Source organism: Accipiter gentilis, chromosome 22, assembly GCF_929443795.1.
Source record: "Accipiter gentilis chromosome 22, bAccGen1.1, whole genome shotgun sequence".
Lineage (NCBI taxonomy): Eukaryota > Metazoa > Chordata > Aves > Accipitriformes > Accipitridae > Astur > Astur gentilis.
Genome location: NC_064901.1, coordinates 18,575,994 through 18,598,292, shown reverse-complemented (window position 1 = coordinate 18,598,292; position 22,299 = coordinate 18,575,994). Strand labels below are relative to the sequence as shown.

Below are 22,299 nucleotides of genomic sequence, written 5' to 3'. Positions count from 1 at the left end.
GTCTTCTTTTTCTTCACCATACCAAGTATTTGAGTATGAGAGGTGGCATAAAGAGAGACTTTTTTTGTCTCTGTAGGACAGGTTGTACCTACTTCTTCCCATGGCTTTCCTATACCCCACGGTTCTTTGTCCCGTGTAGAAAAGGTTCTGTGTAACCCTGCAATAGTCCCATCTAATTTGCTCGTAGTTCCTTTGTAGTCCTTCCCTCCCTACAGCAATTCCTTAATTATTTATGCCTGTACAGCATCTTGTGCCCATTCTGTACTAGTATAAATACTGAGAAATCCAGTACATTGTCCTAAATGCAGGACAAAAGACCACCTCCCTGTCCTCAGAGACAGATGATGCCTGTATACATTTCTGAATGCAGCATTGGCAATTAAATACTGCAACACGAGGAGAAGAGTAAAATATCTTAACCAGCAATTGATTATTCCTGAGTATTAAACATCTGATCCTGGGCAAATTTTAAGGAGGGGTTTTACTTGGGTTCATTCCTGATGGAATGCATTCTTCAACCCTATTAATACCCCAGCTTATTAGTTATTGCAGATTGGACACCTTAAACCTGTCGTCATTTTTAAAGACTTTAATCTGGTCCCCTGATGTTCTTTCCACCTACCTGTTCTCCTGTCACCTCCAGTGGTTTGGGTTTTTTTCATTGTTGTATAGAAAAATATTTTTCCCTATTCTTCTCATTTTAATGTGTTTGCACCTCATACAGAGGAAGCCCCCCAGGCTAGCTATTAGACCCTGTAGATACATGGAGAAAACTCTGGCTGAATTCTGGAACATCCAGATTCCAAAACATTTTCGTTGTAAAACTCTGCAGCTGAAAACTCTGCAAGAGATTTTGATATCCACAAACTATCCTACAGGAAAACACTGTTCTAAACCAGCCTTTATTTCTGTGGCAAACAGGCATCATAATGCATGCTCCTCCTGCTCATCCATCTTTTTTTATTTTGCAGGAAATCTGTGAGAATCCACGGTTTATTATCGGTGGAGCCAACAGAACAGATATCTGCCAAGGAGAATTAGGTATGAAATTCTTACTTCATCTCTGCACTTGAAAGAGTCTGCATCATAGTTTAGCTCTCACTTAATTTTCTTTTGCTTCCAAGGAGACAGTTGAAGTCCTCTGTCTCAGTATACCACTACACATCTATTGATTCCCTCTCTCTAGAGCAAATCACGGATATCTGCCTAGTAGCAATCTAGGGAAGAACTGTAAGTGAAAGATGCTTTGCAGGGTGTTTTTATTTTCATGAACTAATATCATGAGTGTGTTACAAAACACAGTTTGGCCTTTCTTTCAGGCTTTGAGGAGAGACAAAATTAGTTAAGACAAGAATAAAAGAAAAAGAGAAGGAGTTATTTGACTGAGAGAAAAATCTAATCAGCTACTGTTGTATTTTTTCAGGTATTTAGTCCTGTTATTTCCATACAGGAGCTTCTGAAGGCCTCCAGCTAAGTGTGCCTTGTACTCAAGGACAACCCCTATATTGAAGGCCTTAAGCACAGATGCTCAAAGATACTTTGATACGTAGAGCCACTACTTAGGTACAAGTGATGCCTCTGCAACAGTTGTCCACGCGGCACTCACCTGCACCGCTTTGTGAAGTCAGTCCCCTCGCAGCTTTCCCATGTCTTTCATGGTTTTGTAACTTCTGTGATCTTTTTCGTAAGCTGATACATCCTAATGTATGTTAATCTTTTCATTTAAGTGTTATTCTGTGCTTGTGAGTGTCCTCATCACCTTCCCAGTACTTTTTCTTTCATTTATGTTATTTAAAACTGCCTTTCTTTTTGAGGCGACCAGAATTTCACAGTTGCCGAGGTGTGGACACAAATGAATTTATGTGCATAATATGTTCTCTCTTTTGTCTTCCATTCCTTCCCCAACTACTCATAGCATTTTTTTACCTTTTTGACTACTGCTGAACATTGGAGAGTTTAGAAAACTCACAGTGGACCCCACATCCTTCCTGAGGGGAAATAGGTAACTTCGAATATACTCCTAGATGTATAGGATCGACTTTCCAAAATATATACATATATGTATTTCTATATGTTTTATCACTCCACCAATTTAATAAATTTCTTTTACAGCTCCCTGCAATCAGGTTTAGTTTTTACTACCTCATATAATTATCTCACCTGACTAATACGCACTGCTCAGGCAAGCTTACCCAATAACATCTCTTACAGCAGCAGCTGGGAGGTTTTAATTAAGGGTTGAGGCATCTTTTGCTGAACACAGAAGTACTACGGGAGAAGGTCACTTTCCCAAGGCTTCCACAGTGGCAGCAAACTTGTGCAAGAGTCTGAAGGAGGAACTGAAAAGCACTAAAGAAGGGGACAAGCGTTTACAACAGCGCAGACACAGGTTCGAAATGAGGAAAACACGCCAGAGCAACGAAGCAGGAAAGAGGCCCCACAGAATGACGATTGGGACGGCGGGTTATCTTGAGAGCAGCAAAGGAAAATGAGAGACTGAACCTCAGCTGTACAGAGCTCCACCTGCCAGAGAGTTCTCTCTCAGCTGGTCTCTGTCCTAAACTTGGAAGGGGAACTAGTGAGGGAAGTCAGATAGGCATTCACATGGGACAGGGAAATCTTCACAGAGGTAACAGCGCTCATCAGATTGTAGGCTTTTTCTAAATTACAGCAAACATCATCTGCTTAACAGGCACGTACCTAGCCATGAATAACGCCAACGAGCGTTTCCAGAGCACAAATACATGAAGTGCTGAAGTACTGCAGAGCACGTGGAGAAGAGCCCTCTCCTGAAAGGCGATGGCATGCTCTGCTGAGGATTAACGTGTCACTTCGCAGTATCTCAGGTCTCCCCTTGGATTCTAGTTGCTCTGTTCCTTCATTCTGTCTGCTGCTTCTGCTCGTTTACAGGTGACTGCTGGTTCCTGGCTGCCATTGCTTGCCTCACGCTGAATAAAAAACTACTCTGTAGAGTCATACCTCACGACCAGTCCTTTATACAAGACTATGCTGGCATCTTTCACTTCCAGGTGAGTCCCTTCATCTAGCGGGAAGCAGATGGAACCGTATTTAGCCAAGAGAAAGCTCAGCTCTGGGCACGCTCTTCCCTCTTGCTCCTCCACCCTTTGGAAGTGTGAGCGACAGCAGGGAAGGGAGAGGGATCGCGTTGCCTCACCCCAAACTCTTCCAACAGGGCAATCGCAGAAGGACCAGCCCACACAGGCAATTAGGGAGCATTAACCCACTAGGGGAGCATTCGCAGATCGCTGTCTCCTGCACGTAAGGAATAGCAACAGGGGCCTGCTCCTGCCTCGCTGCTCAGATGCGGTGCTACCCAGCACAGACACACGGGTAGCTGGCAAAAGCATCTGGTTTTAGGCCCACAAAACAAGTCAAAAACAAGTTATTGAAGAACCGCTTATTCAGAGAAGATTGACTGCTTTCCTCATTCCGCTTGGCTCTCCTAAGGGACCTCTCACTGTCCCGCACGCATTGCCCAGGGGAATTCAGTACAGCTGCCTCCCTCCCAACGGCCACCACTTTTTGCCACATTAGGAAGCAGTTAATTTTCCACATTTCTGCTCTCCTAGCCTGGTTTTTCAGCCAGGCTGCCCCTCCCTGCACCAAGTCAACCCAGGGTTTTTTTTCTGTTTGCCTTTATTCAGTTCTGGCGCTATGGAGACTGGGTGGACGTCATCATCGATGACTGCTTACCGACGTACAACAACCAGCTGGTCTTTACCAAGTCCTCCCAGCGCAACGAGTTCTGGAGTGCCCTCCTGGAAAAGGCCTATGCAAAGTAAAACAACCTGCTGGACCGTGCCAGGCTCCCCACTGAGGCTTTGGCTGGGGACGTGGTTAAACCACCACGTACAGGACTTAAACAAGCACATAGAGAGGCTCTGAACATACCAGTGCCTTCCCCCAAAGAATCTCATTCCTCAGAATTGGGGATGGGGTAAAGCGTATTTTCTAGGGGGGATTTGCTACTCATCCAGAGGTCTATATTTGATTCTCAGCTGTTGGTGGTTGGGTTTTTTTGATGGGTGCAGGTGGCATGTTTTAAAACTTTTAATTTGTGGTTTACCAAACGGATGGTTTGTGGGTTTTTTTAGTATGTGTGTTTACATACCTATATTCATACACGCACAAGATAGATATAAAAACAGGTAGGTATCTTTATCTGTGTAAAAGAGAATCTTCTTTTCTCTTTTCAAGACTCCATGGGTCATACGAGGCTTTGAAAGGAGGCAACACCACCGAAGCCATGGAGGACTTCACTGGAGGAGTCACAGAGTTCTATGAGATAAAGGATGCCCCTAAGGATATCTATAAAATCATGAAGCATGCCATTGACAGAGGATCCCTCATGGCCAGCTCCATTGATGTGAGTCCATATGAACTTTACAGATGAGCCGTAAGAAATGGCAAAGGAGAGGGACCTTTCCATCCATAATCAAATATTTGCCACCTTTTGGAACTGCTTGGTTTAGCCCCCATAGCAGACACCCATTTCTAGGAGATGGAGTAATCTCCGCTAGACACCACCCATTAGCAAATAGCAAGCACCAAAAGGGAAACGGACAGAAGCAGAACACGGAGGTGGAGAGGAGTGCAATCAGCAAAACTGGCACCCCCCACCCTCAGTGCCCTCGCCCAGTAAAACGAAGTTAATATGGGGCTGCTGCAACTCTGTTAAGACACAAATCTTCATGTCAAAGACCAAGTGTGCAAACACGTAGGAAATTCACCCTTTGATTGCCAACATAGCGTCAGATTTTCTTCATTTATCATGGTAAATTTAAAAGCAAAAAAATTCGTTTCAATAACCATTACGGAGTATGAAGTTGCACTAAAGGCAGGAGGACAACTGGTGCTATCAACCACTGTAGATAAGTATGGACACAATGAGGGAGAAGAGAAGTTATCTTTTACCACTCATCTTTCCTGTATCGTTTCTCTTCCCTCTCCCTGCCTCATCTTTCCGCATGATACTTTTCTCCCCTTCTCTGTACCAGGATAACCTAGGCTTTTCCTACGGATCAGCTCCTCGGAGCAACATTGGGGAACTGATTGCTCGAATGGTGAAGAACCTAGAAAATGCGCAGATGACTCACTCCGCTGTAGACTACCAGGGGACGGATGAGAGGCCAGCCTGGGTTCGTATGTCTCCAGAAGTGGTTGACTTCAGAACGCTTTTATTTCCAGACAGTTAGAGAAACATATCACCCATGCTTTTAAATCCTTATTTGGCTTCACTGAATTATCCCAACACTAAAGACTTGTTCTTATGGATGTTATTTGACGTATGTGTTAAAAGACTACAGTGCTTTCAAACACAGTGACTGACACTAGAGGGCTTTGCTGAAACTGCCATTGAGATCCTCATTTAAAATGCCTAACAAGGAAACGGAAAAACATGTTGAGTTTTACAAGTGTGATGAAATACAAAGTAACTCCAGCATACCCACGTATCTAGCAAAATAAAGAGAGGTATGTTAAAACCATTTAAGAAAAATCCCATATTGGTAAGCTTAAAAGCTTTCAAATCTGTAGAGGGACACGTTGCCTCCTCCTTCTCTTTGTCAGGCAGCTGTCATGCATTGCCCTTTAGGGAGCTGCATTTCCATGACAATGAAATTACATCTCTTGCTTTACAGAGGAGAAAAGAAAACAGAAAAACCCTCCACAATTACATAATCTAAAACTTTTGGTTGTGCAAACTGGTCTTCTGCATTTGCAGCAGAAAGAGCTGATTTTTTCCTCTTTTGACATCCGTATTTAGTCTTCCTAGAAGACTGAAATGTGTAATTCTTTGGGAAAGCCCAGTATGACTGTCTTGTTTTGCAGGCATGGCTGCCCAAATCATCCATGTTTTGGGGGGAATTTCCTCCCCAGTGACTGTTTACTGAAAGAAGGTTTCTCTCTTTCTATAGCTGCTGCCCCAGCAGCCATTGTGCTGCTGGTTATTACACACTCCTAAGCCATCGCTAGAAAAGAAATCATGACTCTTGACGGAAAGAGGCAGATAGTGCAGGCTTCAGAGGCACTTCAGAAAAGCGACCCAGGGCACAAGCAGAAGTCAGTGGTTTTAAATAGAAAAAAGACAAAGGGGTTCTGATAAGTAATGATAGCAACAACACAAGTAGAAATGAAGAAAAGGTGAAATAGATATGAGGTTATAGGCATAAAAAGTAGGGAAACAGGAGCAAGAAAAAAAAAACCAAAAACCAAACAGGAGCAGAAGGGAAATAATGGAAAATAATTGCAACAGCCAGGCAATATTTGGATGAGATCCTCCCTGTGCAAGCTGAGAATCTACCTGTGCGACCTTACTAATTCTCTGTTTCTAGCCCTGCCTTTCTCACAACCTCAAACGTGTCAAGGAGGGATAGCAGAGTTACTGGCAGGGCCTTGCAGTCACCTCTCAGTAACAGACATAACGGAGGAGGGGAAGTTTCACACATCGTCCACGTGCGCGTAGTGGAGCCTTCCCTTCCACTGATCTCAGTGATCTCTCTTACAAGTACAGTGGACTCTGTGCACCTGCACCTTGCTCTCAATTCTTTATCTCCCAGATAAACAGCATTCTGAGATTTGCAAATAAAAATCTATCAGTCACACTAACAGTTGCTTACCAAGACTTACGCCTGAGCAACAGACTGCTGAAGAAAGCTATGCCCTTCCTGAATGTCAGTTGGAAAAAAATTTCAATCACGAGGACTTTAACAATAATGGAATAAAACATATGGGAAATTAATTAAAAAAAATAATAGTGTAAGTTAGTAGGAACAGCGTATTAAATACAGGGTGGTTTAACATCATTGTGGTAAGATAGAAGCCATGTGTAAGGATGAAAGTATTCTTCTAGGTGTTGATCTGCTCTGATGTTTCCAGTTAATGTAATAACCTTACTGAGCCATACAAGAACATACTATCCCAGAAAGGGCTGAATAGTCCTAAAGTAGAAAACCTCATTATTTTGATTAAGTACGCTATATACTAGCATGTTCCAAGTGCAAAAAGCAGTAACCTACACAAAGGGAAAAAGTAAATCACAAAATGTCCTTTCCAATTGATATTATTAACTTTTTCCTTTTTTTAGCTCATGCTTCACTCCTTTCTAACCAACAACATTAATTCTGTGGGCACTAAGCTGGCCACCTTGGCAAACACAAAGAAGAGAACAAGACAAAAAACGCTGTCACCTGAATGTCACCCTCCCTCCAAAAGCCCTGGGTGGCACTACCTGCCTTAGAGCAGCTGGCTGAGCTTTGCATGACTCTTACAAGTTTTTATCTTGTGTCTAACAGACCATAATGCCAATGCAGTACGAAACCCGGATGTCTTGCGGGCTCGTCAAAGGTCATGCCTACTCTGTCACGGCAGTGGAAGAGGTACGTACAGTCCCTTCCCTCCAGCTGTGGTCTACGCTCGCCCAGCACCATGCATGTCAGCAGAGCTACGAGGGAGGAAAAAAGCAAAACAAATTATAAGCTCAGGAAAAACCATCTATACTTAAGTAAATGAAAGCTTTGCGGAGAAACAAACCTGTCCAAGTTTTGGCTTTCTGGGGAAATTCCACTGCTTGGGCAAATGTGACCACAGGTGGCCACCTCCTGGTGTGACAGCCTTCCAGCACTCACCCCGGGCAGGTCAGGCTGGGCCATGGCCCAGGAAAGCACCATCACTGGAGGAGCTGGTATCAGCTATTTGACAGGCAGAGCTTTTCCTTTTGAACCTACTCTCAGTCTATTCTCGTTGCGTTCTCTTTCAATTAGACAACATTTAAAGGGGAAAAAATACGGCTGGTGAGGCTGAGAAACCCCTGGGGGCAGGTGGAATGGAACGGACCTTGGAGTGACAAGTGAGTAAAACAGAGCTTCACCTGATTTTGAAAAAAAAAAAAAAAAATTAAAAAAATAATTGACATTTTATTTGCCCTTAGGCAGCTTGTGCATGACCCTAACCTTTAACGATGAGGTATCTGAATTGTCTTTGCTGTCATTTTGATTCACGCGCTTTGAAGTTGATCATAGTGGAGCGCTTAGCTGAAGCTGTAAAAAGAAGAGTACCTAAAAGAGGTGTTAAGAGGGGCTTTACTCAATGGAAATGAAGAGAGAGCCAAGTCTAATGGCACGGTCAATCTGATTTTACTGTCTAGCAAGTTCAGCAATGTCCATTTTCAAAACAAGACGTGACAGTAGAAAAATCTTTTAAGTTACAAAAGAACTGGACAAAACAAGATGTCAGTACCTGAATGAGTTCGGATAAAGTTTCTCATTAGGTTTTACTAAAAGAAATTTCAATAGCTACTCCAGCAATGAGAGCCTGCAAACACTTTTTTCTTCAAGCTAAATAAAATTAACACAGTTCAGCAGATTTTCGAGAGCTGCTAAGAGGAAGTCTGAAGAGAAGGCAGAGACAAGTAGGGCAACTGCTTTTTTATTTGGGCATGTGGAAAGGATGGTAGCAATAGAACAAATGGCTGCAAAGCTCACAAAGAAAAATTCTATGAATGTAGCAAGACGACTGACTTTCCATTCTATGAGACTTACAGTAAAGAGTAGAAATTTTCATGGAAACTGTATTGCAAATCATAATCTAACTTGTTTACTCCTTTGAAGGTCAGAAGAGTGGAACTTCATTAACAAAGAAGAGAAAATCCGCCTGCAGCACAAGATCGTGGAGGATGGGGAGTTCTGGTGAGAATGTCGGTCAAAAGCCTGTGCTTCTTTAGTAGATAAGCATCTATAGAAAAAAAAAAAAAAAAAAGAATCACACTGCACTACTTCAATCTGCTAAAACCACTGCAGTAATCCCTGTTCCCCTTCGTATTCCCAATAAGCCCTGCTCTGTGACCTCCTCATTCTCCCACCAGAGTTTATTGAGTGCCACCAGCAGAGTCCTAATTATGCTACGCTTCCACGAGCGCTCCATCACCCTTCCTACGTACCATCCTCTCAGCCCAGTTTCCCCCAGTTTGGAGCTGTAACTGTGTAAATTGACCAACCAGCAGGCCAAATGCATTAGGAAATCATGGCGCTCCCACTGCAAACTTGCCCTAATAGTGGCGGTATCGTTGGTCACCCTCCTCCACCCCACCAGGATCTTTCAGACAACCACCCAACCACGTAAATCCTTTTGGGCTCAGTTTCCCCTCAATTCCTCCAGGATATCATTTGAGGATTTCATGAGGCACTTCACAAAACTCGAGATCTGTAACCTCACACCTGATACTCTGGAAGCCGATAAACTCCAGACCTGGACTGTGTCAGTCAACGAAGGGCGCTGGGTGAGAGGCTGCTCAGCTGGGGGTTGCCGCAATTATCCAGGTGAGCAAGGGGTCTTGAGAGATACAGCCTTTTTGATGGGGACCGTGTTAGATCCCACAGGCGAAGTCGTACCACAGCCCTATCGGTGCTCAGCCATAGGAACAGCTTTGCTTCCTCAGAGGACAAGGCACGCGATTTTGTAGCTGGAAGCCTTCTATCACTATGTTTGTGACAGCACCTCATAAACCCAAAAGGCAGGCCTGGCAAAGATAAATCATTGTTCAAATACTTCACCCCAAGTAAGATTAAAGAGATCAATTTCACTCTAACAGTTAGATTTCACTTGCAGAATTCACTTTCTGATGGTTTTAGGTGCTTTGGAAGTTTGTCAGACGCCAGTTCTTCACTTTATATGCTCCTTGGCTGTGCAGTTTTGTTAGAACTATGTAAAACCCATAACATGTAAAAAAAAAAATACATACTTTTTAGCCCAATTTTAACATTTTCCTCAGAAGCCACAGGCAGGGAACTTAAAAGTTATCTCTGATCGTGAGTATTGTTAGAAAACTGAAGCTTTACATGTTTGCTTTGGGTTGTTGGTGGGATTTCACAGATACATTTTGGACCAATCCCCAGTATCGCTTGAAGCTCCTGGAGGAAGATGATGATCCTGAGGACGAACAGGTTGTCTGCAGTTTCCTCGTTGCACTGATGCAGAAAAATAGGAGAAAAGAACGCAAGCTGGGAGCCAACCTGTACACCATTGGCTTTGCCATCTACGAGGTACCAGCTCTAGACTTTGTTCTTCGCACCATGGTCACGAAACCTGACAGTATGCGTTTACCAAGAAAGTCACAGAATCATTCAGCCTGATTACATGAATTGCAATTTTTACTTTGCAAGGGACTCAGAGGAAGCCTGTAAGGAAGGAAATTCAAGGCTTTGTAACCATTCAGACCGTAGTAACCTTAGGGTTTACTCCCTCTATAAGTAACACACTTTTAAGGCTTTTATAGTGACTTAATGCCAGATTTTAACATATTCTTTCCCATACATTCTTCAATCTCCCTTTCATCCTCGCTGAAACTAAACGTTTCATTGGCAGAATAGTGTAAAAAAGGAAACAGACATCCAAGATGCATATGTAGCAATTAATCTCTGTCCCTGCTATAGACTTCATGAAGTCAATTTACTCAGTCCCTTGCACAAACATATTTAGTTCAGATCTTAGTGGGCCTCATGTAGATCCCAAGAAATCTAGAAAGGAAGAGAGAAACTGCTTAGAATATTTCTCTAACTTGGGGCATTTTAATTACTGGCTGTGCCCTCAGAAATCTATGTGAACGCCCTTCTGTATGATCTAGAAACAAGCGGACTCGCCTAGCAGCTCTGACTGTTTCTTCTCTTTGTTTCTCCCCAAGGTGCCCAAAGAGGTATGAGCAGAACGGAGGCAGGTTGACATCTTGGTGTATACTCACAGCTAGTGTTACTGTTGTGCTTGTCTGTAAGTCAGCAGGAAACTGTCCGGTGAAGTTTGTTCTCAGGGACGTAACAGCAGTGAAACCGCTAACCTTTCTGCTTTGAGTGTTTGTTAGTAACATTTTGCCAATAATTTTTGGTTCCTTCTCACCCGCGCCCCATTCTCACTTGCACGTGTTCCTCGGTTCTTCTTCTTTTCTATTCTCTGCGAGACCTGGCCGTGGCTGACACGGTCGCTCAGCGAGCCTGGGCTGCAGGAAACAGCATCAGAGCGCGCTTTGCCTTCGCGCTCCACGCAGAACCACCCTAAACTTTCACTGCCGTTTCCTCCTGCAAATAACGCCAACGGCCTATAGCCTGCAGCCACAGAGTTTTCTCTATAGTCTTAGAATTTGTTTGGAAAATCAATGGTATTTTCAGCCATCGAAGAAAACATGTTAGAAGTACACAGATTATGTTTTTCTGAGCTTGCTGGTAGCTGAATCGTTGGCATCACAAGTTTTGCAAACAAGCTCACCTGACTGCTTTCTTACCTGGAAAACATGAAGATGACAGTCTGAATGTTGTCTTCGCTGACAATTTTACAGGTGGTTATTTCTACAGAAAACAGCCTGCAAGTGTTCTTAGCCCAGAATTCTTGACTTAACGTTCATATTTGAACCAATGCAACGTTTGATTTTCACGTTTCTTTAGCAGATACAGAACTCTTGTTTTGTCCAGGCAAGGACACGTTTCCACTGCAAGCACCTTCACCTTACCACACTGCATGTAGGAGTTTGCATACACCATTCCTTGCCATGCCACCCTCCAAGGAAAGTAGCTGAACTTTGTTTACACACAACACAACAGTCAAGTAAAAGCGCCTACACGGCAGAAGTCAGCCAAGGCTCTGCAGGTGGGCCCTGGAGCAGCCCTCGGAAGCCAGCTAGACCCAGCCATTAGCGACTTAAAGGTGACAGACTCCATATCTGTTACCAGTTAGCAGCCCTCATCAGCTCCCTGCTTGCTAAGCTGCTGCTTCATTTGTGTTCTCTGTCCCAACCATGTACTGCCCGCATGACAAGCCACCTGGGGAACGGGTAAGACTTGCTTGAAGACAAATTGACTCATTTGTTCTGCAGATGCATGGTACTAAGCATCACTTGCAAAAGGAATTTTTCCTCTACAATGCCTCCAAAGCTAGAAGTAAGACCTATATAAACATGCGAGAAATCTCCGAGCGCTTCCGGTTACCTCCCAGCGAGTACGTCATCATCCCATCAACATACGAACCCCACCAGGAGGGAGAATTCATCCTAAGGGTCTTCTCAGAGAAAAGAAGTCTTTCAGAGTAAGTTGCAAATCCATTTATCTGACCGTAAAGATGGAGGTGAGCTCGCTAGTCTGCTGTAGTCATGTTCCCGGTTGGCTACACCCTGCTTTTCATTTTAACCTCATTAGAAACTCCAAGCTGCAAACTCATTTCCCTGAGCTTCCCTTGTAATCTAACAGGAGCCTGCTTTGAATTGTCTTTGGAGAAGCTTACTACTTGCAGGATATCCTTTGTAAACATACCGTCAGCGGTTTTCAATAATGAAAATGAACTTATTTGCTTTTTATTGCTGTACGCCACTGGCTGGAGTTTTGGTCAGACAGATCATTGAACCAGACCTAATTTCAGTCACAAATAAAATGCAGAAGGTAGGTAGTTATTTCCTCTCCATCCTGCTCTTCAACTAGTTTCCCAGAGCTCGGCAAATTGCAGCCAATGTCACTCTACTTAGGCCAAACAGCTCCTGTTTTACCCCCCACCCCCCTCCGCCAAAGTTCAGTGTTGTCAAGGCTCTTCTTTAGAGGAGTAAACCAGGCAACAGCCCTCCTGGAAGCGGTACTTGGGATGCACAGCTCAAACTGGGAAAAACCTATGGCTAGAGCCTGCAGTGGTAATGCTGGGAAGCCAGCCCACAGCACCGGCTGTCGGGAAAGTTCAAGCAGCCGCTTACAAACCAGCTACAGAAACAATCAACATTGGGACTCGTCACTTTCCTGATTCATTTACTTTCTGCTTTCTTCTAGGGAGGTTGAAAACATGATCGAGGCAGAGCGTCCATCAGTAAGTACTGTCCTGGGCCTCTTCTGTACATGAATAGGGGTAGGGAGAGGAGGAGCATCACATCGAGGAAAACCTACAACAGGAAACCGTTTGCAGCCACATAACTGCTCCCTTAGCATAAATTCCCACATATTTTCCTCATCAACATGCTTCTGTTCACACTTGCTTTATACATTACGTACACTACTTTCTGATTTGGTCAGACCAAAACGTTTTGCCAGATTTGAAATCTGCTCTTGGCATAAAGACGAGGGATGCTAAGCGTTGCCTTTGCCTCCATCAATGGAGATTATTCATTTACCAGGGGAGGCCTAGCTCTATGCTCCAAGATACTTTGTTCGTGAAACTGGTATCTCATCTAATAAAGAAAAAAAAGTACTTATTTTGAAGTACATACTTTCTGGAAAGGGATCCTAATGACACTCTGATTCAAACTAGCATCCATGACAAGCTCCAACTCTTCAGCCTGGGGTCTTACACATCTTTGTGGGAATATACTACAGCTAACAATACAAGTAATCTTGAAAAACAATCGGAGGAAATGCTCTTGCACAGAATTGAGCTCCATCAAACCTTGCTCAGTAGTATTCCCCTTTCATTTGCTGCCATGATAACAAAATATTTGTCCAGATCTGGTGGAATTTAATTGCCACTTCAGGTAACAGACCTGTGGGCACCAAAGTCCAATCTCCACTGCATCAACAGGTTGGGAAAAAGACAAAAGGAATAGTCAGAGCTAAAGGTACAACAGAGATATTATTCAAGCAGACAAAGTCCCAGATGAGATGGGACACTGTTTTGCTATGGCTTCTGCAATTTCTGTCCTTCAGTATGCAACTTCTTGGTGCGTGCATTTTCCCTCATTTTTGGAGATTTGAAAACTGTATGAATATAGGAAATGGGAAAAAATTGTATGAATATAGGAATGGGAAAAATAAATGTAAGAAAGGGCAAGAGAAAAAAAACCACTTTACCATCAGCTCTGCATAATCTGGGTAAAATCTATAATTCTGTTTAAAACCACTTTTTTCTTTAATTTTGTCTCTTTTTGTACAGAAGAAGAAAAAGGGCAAGGTGGGTACTTGCGCTACGTGCTGAGTGCCAGCAAAGCAAGGAGCACGTGCAATGCATGCAGCAGGAGCAGGGATCCTTGGCATCATGTTTTCTCCACATCTAGAAACTGATCTAGTTAATGAAGGGCACTGGATAAGAGGCCACTTGCAGGCAGCAAAGATTTTGTCTTCCTACACTAAATTCTAATGACATAGCATTAGCCTCATACACCCCGCTCACTCAAGGGGGTGGCAAAAAGCTAACAGAAACTTTTCAGCTTTAAAAGCTTGATCCTCTGGGTTGCTCAAACCGCCCTTCCCGCCCGCCCCTCCACGGGCACCCCAACACAACCTTTCTGGTGAAAATCACCCCTTCTCCAGACACCTGCCCTCGCATTGGCTATTGCTTAATGCAGCTTCTCCTCGTTCCTGAAGTTTCTGCTCACCAAAGTCCAGGATCCTGCTTTCCATTCCACACAACACATTTAGGACCTTGAAAATGTAATCGGACATTTTTAACCTCAAGACAGGCCGATTGCAATTAATACTCTAGGGCAACACGTTCGCATCTTGTAGCGGCTCTCCTTGTTTTAAATGCACTAAACCAGAGCAGTTACACATGGCTGCTTACAGCTGAACGCTTCAAGAATTAATACAGAGAAAGAACATAACGTTTTGCGTAACTAACGAGTTCCTACACAAATACTCCTTTTCTGTGTAGGATTCAGATTCTGTTTGTTCTCAGTACTACTGTCCTTCATAGAGGAGCAATTTTATCAGTTTAACTGGGAACTGAGAATCTGGGAGGCTTATTTTGCTAAAACAAACAAACAAAAACCCCAAACAAAACAACCCCCCAAAAAACCCACAACAAACACGTTTAAACAGTTACTGGCTTTCTGAAAAGGAAAGCTAGAAGCCAGAGACTGCACTATTTTGCAAAAAAAACTTTTGCAGCTTTTTTACCGTGAGGAGAACAGTAACTTCAGAAATTCCTCCACCTTTTTTTTCTTCCTTTGCTTTCATTCCCACCTCTGGCTTCTCCAGTCATGCTCTCAGGGGTGGGAGCTGTTGCTGCATGCGCTTTACCACCGAATGGTTGTCACCAAGTATTTTTGCTTCCACATCTTCTCGTGTAATTTCCATTTTTCTTTTGCTCTCTTCCTTCTTCTTCTAGCCTATCATCTTTGTTTCCGACAGAGCAAACAGCAATAAGGAGCTGACAGCAGATGAGGATGCTGGCAAAGACGGTGAAAAAACCCACATAGATGAGAAAAAGGTTTCTGCAGCAAGTGGCAGAGGGGGAAATAGGGCTTGGTCTGGCTAGCACGAAAGCAGCGGGGGGAAGCACAGGAACGGGGCGAGAAAGCGTCTGAGATACTTAACAGCTTTACATCGAATCTTAGCAAAACTTGCGTATGGTTTACGTGGATCTAATGAGCATGACACCATCCCTTCAGTTATTTAACACGTGTGCTGGAGGATGTAATTGCTTGAAAATTACTCTTGGTTGCTCTCTCATACAAGGATCCCCACTGTGACAGATCCTTCCCCCCGAGCAGCAGCGCAGTCCAACCCACTCTCGCTCAGCCCCCTGACGCGGTACGTACATAAACCGTGCCCGAGGGGCTTCAGGAGCTCCTGGCAACGATCACAGCCGCCCCCCACTACAAGTTACGCATCCCTGTACCAGTCCCCACTGGCCGGAGGGGAAAAGGATGAGCAAACCCAGGAGCTCCTGCACCCCTCCTCTTTTCTCTCACCACCGGAGAGGAGGAAAACAGGGTAGCGAATGCAGGGTTTCTGCCTGCCGGTGGGTGAGGGACACAAGATGCAATGGCCAGATCCTGCACCCAGGCTCACGGCACCTGGAGGCACGGCTCGAGTTTACAGCAAGCGTGCTGTTCCGCTGCACGGCTGCCAGAGCACGCAGGTGGCAAAGTGGGAACCCATCCTAACTTCCCTCTGCATTTAGACAAACAAAAATAAGAACTAAGCCAATAAATTAACTTTGTTACACATAATTCCTGTAATTTCAGGGGCGCGTTTCCTTTTTCAGTATCATCCTCAGAGCTCAGGCTTGCTCTTTGCATGTGTCTGAGAAAGCTTCACTTTTATCGTTTGCCTCTGTCTCCAGCAAGGGACCCCCCACATTACAAAGAGCTCTCAAGCCCAAGTCCCTCCGGTCAATTCCTAGCCTACAGGCCAGCCTAGGAGCAGATATGCCTCTTCTGCTCCAAACCTCTCCTTTGCAATGTTTTGAAACAAAAAAAACTAGAAGATAAACATCTGTCAGTGAAAGTAACCCTTTAGGCTCTTTCCAAGAGATAGGAGAACAATGGGATGAAGTTAAATACTCAGCAGTTTTGCCAAGGAATACATTTAACCAAAAAAGGGGAAAGGAACAGGAGGATGACCTGTTCCTCCAAAGACCTCCAGATTCACCAAGAGGCTCCCCGGCGCAAGGGTGCGCGAGCGGTCCGGGCCCTTTCCCTTCCCTGCTGGGCTAAGAACGCGTCTCTTCTTTGCTTGTCTCTTTTCAGCGTCCTTCAGCAAAAGCTCGTGAGAAGAGTGAAGAGGAACAACAGTTCAGGAATATTTTCCGACAGATTGCAGGGGATGTGAGTACGCGAACCGATCCCTGTGTCTGCCATCAAAGCAGCGTAGCCACAACAGCACCCACATCAACTGCTTCACAGATTCAAACCACTAAATTTTAAAATTTCCTTTGAAATCTGAAGCTAAGCAAGATCAAATCAAAATCCAATTAAGTATACAGCTGTCCTCGTATGTACATATAAGCTATTCCCATTGTGTACGAGGGAGCCCGATTTAAAGTCAAGCTTTTACTTCTATCACTACCACAAGATGCTATTTCGCATAGCACGTATAAACAAGTTAGAAATGCAATGCCCTCCAGTACGTGCTTGACGAGGGAAGTTAAAAGTAAAAACAGATCAAAGAACTGCATAAATCAAGATGCTGCAAATGGGTTACAGGGATTTTCGCATTTTGCTTTTTGCCTTATACAGTGGCTTGAAATTACTGGTTATTCTTCTAGTTGTAGTTTAATAAGCACTATATGGTAACTTTAGACCTACCTTGTACTGCAGCCTCAAGAAAGATTTGGACTAATATTTATATGACCTAGAACACTCTCTAGTTTGAAGCATATATACGCCATACTGAAAAGTGACAAAAGACCATACTTTTAGCATATCCATCCATAAAATCATCTGCTTAATAAGGAATGTTGTAATTAATGATATTCTCACCACATTTTCCACCAGGACATGGAGATCAACGCTGAAGAACTCAGGAACGTTCTCAATAATGTTGTAAAAAAACGTGAGTTTGACCATGTTTTTTCAGTAACACTGGAGAAAGAAATCTGTGGTATAATGTAGCCCTCCACCCCTGAGTTACACTCTAAAAATTATTTATGGTTTCAAACTCAAAAATTTCCTACTTACACTTCCATGGACTTTGCATCTGAGACTTTAGCAAGCTGAACTTTTCATAGAGATGCTCTTTACGAGTGACCAAGTACTGATAACACAGAAACAAGCAAACGTTTATTGGAAGCACCACACAGGATAATAGAGCATTTCTAGCAATCTGCAAATGCCCTTAAAAATAAAAAAAAAATTCTCATGGAGAAGCAGACTTTTCTCCCTGTTTAGCAAACTTTAGCCTACAGACCCTAGGCTTGCTTAGTTACCTGGAAGATAGTTTAGAGTTTTCCAGAGTTTTTTATTGTGTATAACAGGCCAAGAAAAGTAATCTCTAATTCACAAGCAATAACATTACTTACGAGTTTTTTCAAATTTCTTTACCATTCATTTCTTACTGGATGAAGGAAGTAGGTTTGGCTTCTACTTTGAGTAGAGTTACATCTAAGAGGAAGAAGCACTTGCTGTCTTGCATGATCTGTTTTCACCTGGGATCATTTATTTCAGATAAGGACCTAAAGACAGAAGGATTTGAACTGGAATCCTGCCGCAGCATGATTGCTTTAATGGATGTATCCTTTTCTGGTGAAAGAGGAGTGCGTGCTACCACACTAGTCCACTCAGGTTGTATTTCCCACCACTACACACACAATTTAGTAAGTAAGCCAGGGAAGCAGAACAGTACCTTATAGGGTGTAGTCAGAGAACACAGCATTCCTGATTTGGCACACCTTAACTCCAGTCATCTCAACGGTACTGTAGTTGGCAGATGAAAATATCCCAAACCAGAAAACTACAGAATAAGTCAGTCAGTATGATACCCTTCCCTAGGTATCAGCAACTGGCCAGCTCATGTACTAAAGCATGATTTTTCAAAAGTTTTTTTATAAACCAACTCAATTTAACTACAGTTCTTGCCAACAAACTTACTGTATTTCTCTCTTAAGTTTATAATGTATTATACATTCCACTGTGTGTTTAGCATGCAACACACAGAGAAATTGTCTTAGAGTGGGTATAATAAAACATACTACAAGATACCATATGGGGTTACCGCTGATACAACATCACTCAGTTTTCCTGTTTGATGTAACACATGATTTTGAGAGAACATAAGCGCATTCAAACATAACCAGAACAAAATTGTAACTACAACCCATAACCATAATGGTTGGAGCCTGAACACAGCTTTGTAAATGGCTTTAGTCAACATTTTGCTTAGTTCTCAATTAACTTTAAGCAAGGCAGAAAGAACTTCACTCTACGATAAAGCTCAGTTTTCTTACAAAACATTGGGTAAGCTTCACGTTTGGAGGTATTTGGAAAGAGCCCACTAAAACATCCTGCTCACGTACTTTACCATAGCTCCAGAAGCAAGCCTCTCTCCTGTACCAGACGTTTGCTTCTACACAAAGTACAAATAGTACTTCACACTCCTCAAACAAAATACTATGCACAATAACAAAAACATCCACAAATATTTCACTGCACAGCTCAGCCCTCTCTTAATGCTGAGGAGATCCTGAACTCAGTTTCACATTCATCCCCTTCACCAGTAGTTGCAGACTTAATTAATTTTCTCTTAAAAAATATTGTGGGTTTTTTACCTGAATGTTTGCATCACAGACAGATGGCTCAGGGAAGATAAACTTTGATGAGTTTCGACATCTCTGGGACAAGATTAAAAGCTGGCAGGTATTGCTGGTATCCGCAACACTGTTCTTCACAGCTTCTGCAGTGCAAAAGCTTGTGCAGGAAAACAAGAACCCTCTACGTACGCTACGACAACAACAAAAACCCTAAAAAAATTACAAATTAGCTTCTAAAAAGAAAAGTAATGTTTCTCCTCATCCTACTCACAGCCTAAGCAAACAACCTGAATCTCTGAAGCTCCAGCACTCGTATAAGGACTTCCCCCATGAGAACAGTACAGGTGCATGCAAATTGAGAGGAGGAGGAGGAGGATGGGAACTAGAATCAGGCCTCACAAATAGCTTAATTAGGACAATCAAGAGAGAGGATTAACAGCATAAACTCAAGTCAAACAAGAAGAGTCTCTAGAGGAGAGCTTTTTGCTTCTGAGGGCATGGATCTAGATTATCTTACTTTGTGACAGAGAGGAGCTCTCTGTTCACAACTCAGACGGCCCAGCAGCAGCGACGTAAGGCAAACGGCAAAGCCTCCAAGTGCCTGAGGCACACATCCCATATCCAGTCAGTGGGTCCATTCAACAGGAGCACAAGCTTTTATTTCTGTTGTGTATTTATTTGTTTTCTTTTTCCAGAAAATCTTCAAGCATTATGACACGGATCATTCAGGAACTATTAACAGCTACGAGATGCGCAATGCAGTCAAGGATGCAGGTACATCCCCCAGTGTCCAGTGCCCAACAGCTGAAGAAACTTTATTTTGTTTGATGTATCACAGGGTGAGATCAGGAACATAGTAGTGCCTTTTAAAGACAGACCCTAGCGAAATTACAAACATTTTTCTTTCACCCAACAGAGGTTCTCAAATATCCAAATGGCAAGCCTTGTATGTCTGTCTTGCCAACCAAATAGATCTCTTCAGCTCTTTCAACTTGATGATAAATGACGCTCCGTTGTCTTAAGGATCTCCCACTTGGGGTCCAGCTGTTCAGGGGGACCAGGGAGTGCTGAAGACATTTGCTCTCATTTAAGCTGTGGATTTTTTATGTTTGTCTAAGTAACAAACAAAGAACAGTGGAAAAACTTCAACCCAAGCGTACAGGCACTGAGCAGGTCAATGTCCAAGTTTGCATCAGAGGCAACTGGACGGACATTTCTTGAGTCCTGCTCATGTTTCTTAGGCACTAAGCCATTGGGGGCTCAGTCTCCTCTTCTACTTGCGCAGTGAGAATAAAGTATTTCTGCAAAACTTGCAGTTAATGAAATTCATCCTGCAAAGAGAGGCTTCTGACTTTTTTTGCTTCTTGTCTCAAACACACTGGTGTGCTTCTTCCCCTGGACAGCAGGCCTCCCCCAGCAAATGTCTTTACCCGCTCTGTAACGGAGCAAGATGACTTCTTTAATCAGAAAATCTGTGGTATCACTAGAAACGTAGATGGGACGATTTCAGTGACACTTCATCTTCAGTAGTATTTTGGCACATCAGTTACCAGTTCATCAAGGAACAGAAACAGATGGCTATCTTGTACTTTACAAAAGATCAGTGATTTGATCCTTTGCTAAGGGCAAAACTACACCTGGATTTGGACTCCTGCTGCAGTAGAAATACAGGTCATTTTTATTTTCCAAGTTTCCATTCCTGCCAGGAAAGTTGTCCATGTAAAAAATAAAAAATTAAATACCTCCTGCCCTGACTCTAGAACTAAGAACACATTTTGCAATAAAAATTCCTCAGTCGTACAGCACGTAAGCTGAGCATGACCTTGCATTTAGCCAACAACCAGCAGTACCCGAATCTCGGCAGACCCTTTACGAAGTGCAGTCGTGCGCTGCAGCAGCCGGTGCCACAGGTCGGTAACGCCACGCTCAGGAGTTGCCTCCTTATCTATTTTTTGGCCACTGTGTACCTGTGTTGTTTTCATTGCAAATTCCTCCTACATTCCTGTCCCCCGGTTTTCGTCGGTTTGCTCTTACCAGGCTCAGCTAAGCCGCAGACTCTTTGGTGTAGACCTCTCCTCTTCGTACTTAGAGTGTGAGGCGACTCACTTGCCCTTGGCCCTCCCAAATCGTAATTTCAAAACGTTACTCCTGTTTTAAGAAAGCAGCTGGACAGAGGGAAGCTCCTTATAGCTTCCCTTCATTTTATTTAGCGGCTGCAGCAGTAGCCTCCACCCTGAGCCCCAGCTGTGCCCCATTTCTGGTCCTCCACAGGGTTTCGGCTGAACAACCAGCTCTACGACATCATCACCATGCGCTACGCCGACAAGAACATGAACATCGACTTTGACAGCTTCATCTGCTGCTTCGTCCGCCTGGACGCCATGTTCAGTGAGTGGCTGCCCCGGTTTTACTGCGCTGCCTCCCCCCCCTCACCCCAAAACACGCTGTCGTACTCAAAAAAGTTTGTTCAAAGCACTGCTGCCTATATATAGTATTAATAATTAAAGATATGTGCTCAGGGAATCTAAAATATGGCAGCCGTCTCATACAAACACAAAAGAAACCACTGCATTTCTCCTAGCGAAGGAAAACCACAGCAGAAATACTTGCCGAGCACATAATACCTGCACAAGTTTGCGTAACTCAACTGGAGCACAATTTAGTTTGCTATCTAGGATCATCTTTACACAAACAGTAATTTAACCTACCCCATATATTTTTGTTTCCTTGCTTTAGGGGCATTCCACGCCTTTGATAAAGATGGAGATGGCATCATTAAGCTCAATGTCCTGGAGGTAAACTGCTTTATGCCAGTATTTCTAACACAAGGTCACAATACTAAATTTTAATCATATTATTCATTGCACATGTTCTCAAGGGGACCTATAAGAGTTGGTCTGAAACTGTCATCCAATTGGTAAGAGGCCACAAAAGCTCCTAAAAATTTCGCTACCAATTTTACACGGAAAACATCCATGATCCACCAGCAACAGCTGCTCTGTAAGACTCCAGTTGGTGCTGAAGGGCACAGCTGCAGACTCTTCAGATCATCTTTAAAGTGCTTCAAAAAACTTTTGACTTTTTTTTTTTTATAAAGCAATTTAAATCAAACATACTGATAGGGCATTATATGTTAATGAGGTTTAACATAGTTCTTCACCTTTTGAAAATCTTATTAAGATGACTTAGGAAGTTTCAACATAAAAGCATGTCTTCTGCTAAGGAGATCATAAAAAACCTCTTCCACTTTTTGCAAGGGAAGGATAAATAGGAGCAAGAAGCCCAAGACAAAATTCCCCACTGCCACTGTGTTTCATACTTAGCATCAGCAAGCAGCTGCCTTCCCACTAGGGAGGGTGG

The 22,299-nt window shown here is 43.3% G+C and overlaps 1 protein-coding gene across 7 annotated transcripts in view; it reads left to right on the top strand.

Moving 5' to 3' along the window:
* Window positions 1–22,299, top strand: part of CAPN3 (calpain 3) — a 29,638-nt gene that overhangs the window by 7,182 nt on the left and 157 nt on the right. The window contains exons 2-23 of one of the 7 annotated variants that reach the window (XM_049825185.1): window positions 972–1,041; window positions 2,911–3,029; window positions 3,666–3,799; window positions 4,219–4,387; window positions 5,019–5,159; window positions 7,314–7,397; window positions 7,782–7,867; window positions 8,628–8,705; window positions 9,175–9,335; window positions 9,889–10,058; window positions 10,697–10,708; window positions 11,876–12,084; window positions 12,810–12,846; window positions 13,906–13,920; window positions 15,076–15,177; window positions 16,442–16,519; window positions 17,189–17,246; window positions 17,858–17,922; window positions 18,977–19,045; window positions 19,635–19,713; window positions 21,211–21,327; window positions 21,676–21,734. In XM_049825185.1, coding sequence (XP_049681142.1) covers window positions 972–1,041; window positions 2,911–3,029; window positions 3,666–3,799; window positions 4,219–4,387; window positions 5,019–5,159; window positions 7,314–7,397; window positions 7,782–7,867; window positions 8,628–8,705; window positions 9,175–9,335; window positions 9,889–10,058; window positions 10,697–10,708; window positions 11,876–12,084; window positions 12,810–12,846; window positions 13,906–13,920; window positions 15,076–15,177; window positions 16,442–16,519; window positions 17,189–17,246; window positions 17,858–17,922; window positions 18,977–19,045; window positions 19,635–19,713; window positions 21,211–21,327; window positions 21,676–21,734 — 2,112 coding nt within the window. Of the gene's footprint in view, window positions 1–971; window positions 1,042–2,456; window positions 2,630–2,910; window positions 3,030–3,665; window positions 3,800–4,218; window positions 4,388–5,018; window positions 5,160–7,313; window positions 7,398–7,781; window positions 7,868–8,627; window positions 8,706–9,174; window positions 9,336–9,888; window positions 10,059–10,694; window positions 10,709–10,732; window positions 10,780–11,447; window positions 11,707–11,875; window positions 12,085–12,809; window positions 12,847–13,905; window positions 13,921–15,075; window positions 15,178–15,396; window positions 15,501–16,441; window positions 16,520–17,188; window positions 17,247–17,857; window positions 17,923–18,976; window positions 19,046–19,634; window positions 19,714–21,210; window positions 21,328–21,675; window positions 21,735–22,299 lie in introns of those variants that run through there. The other 6 variants (XM_049825179.1, XM_049825180.1, XM_049825181.1 and 3 more) reach the window with 6 other exon arrangements.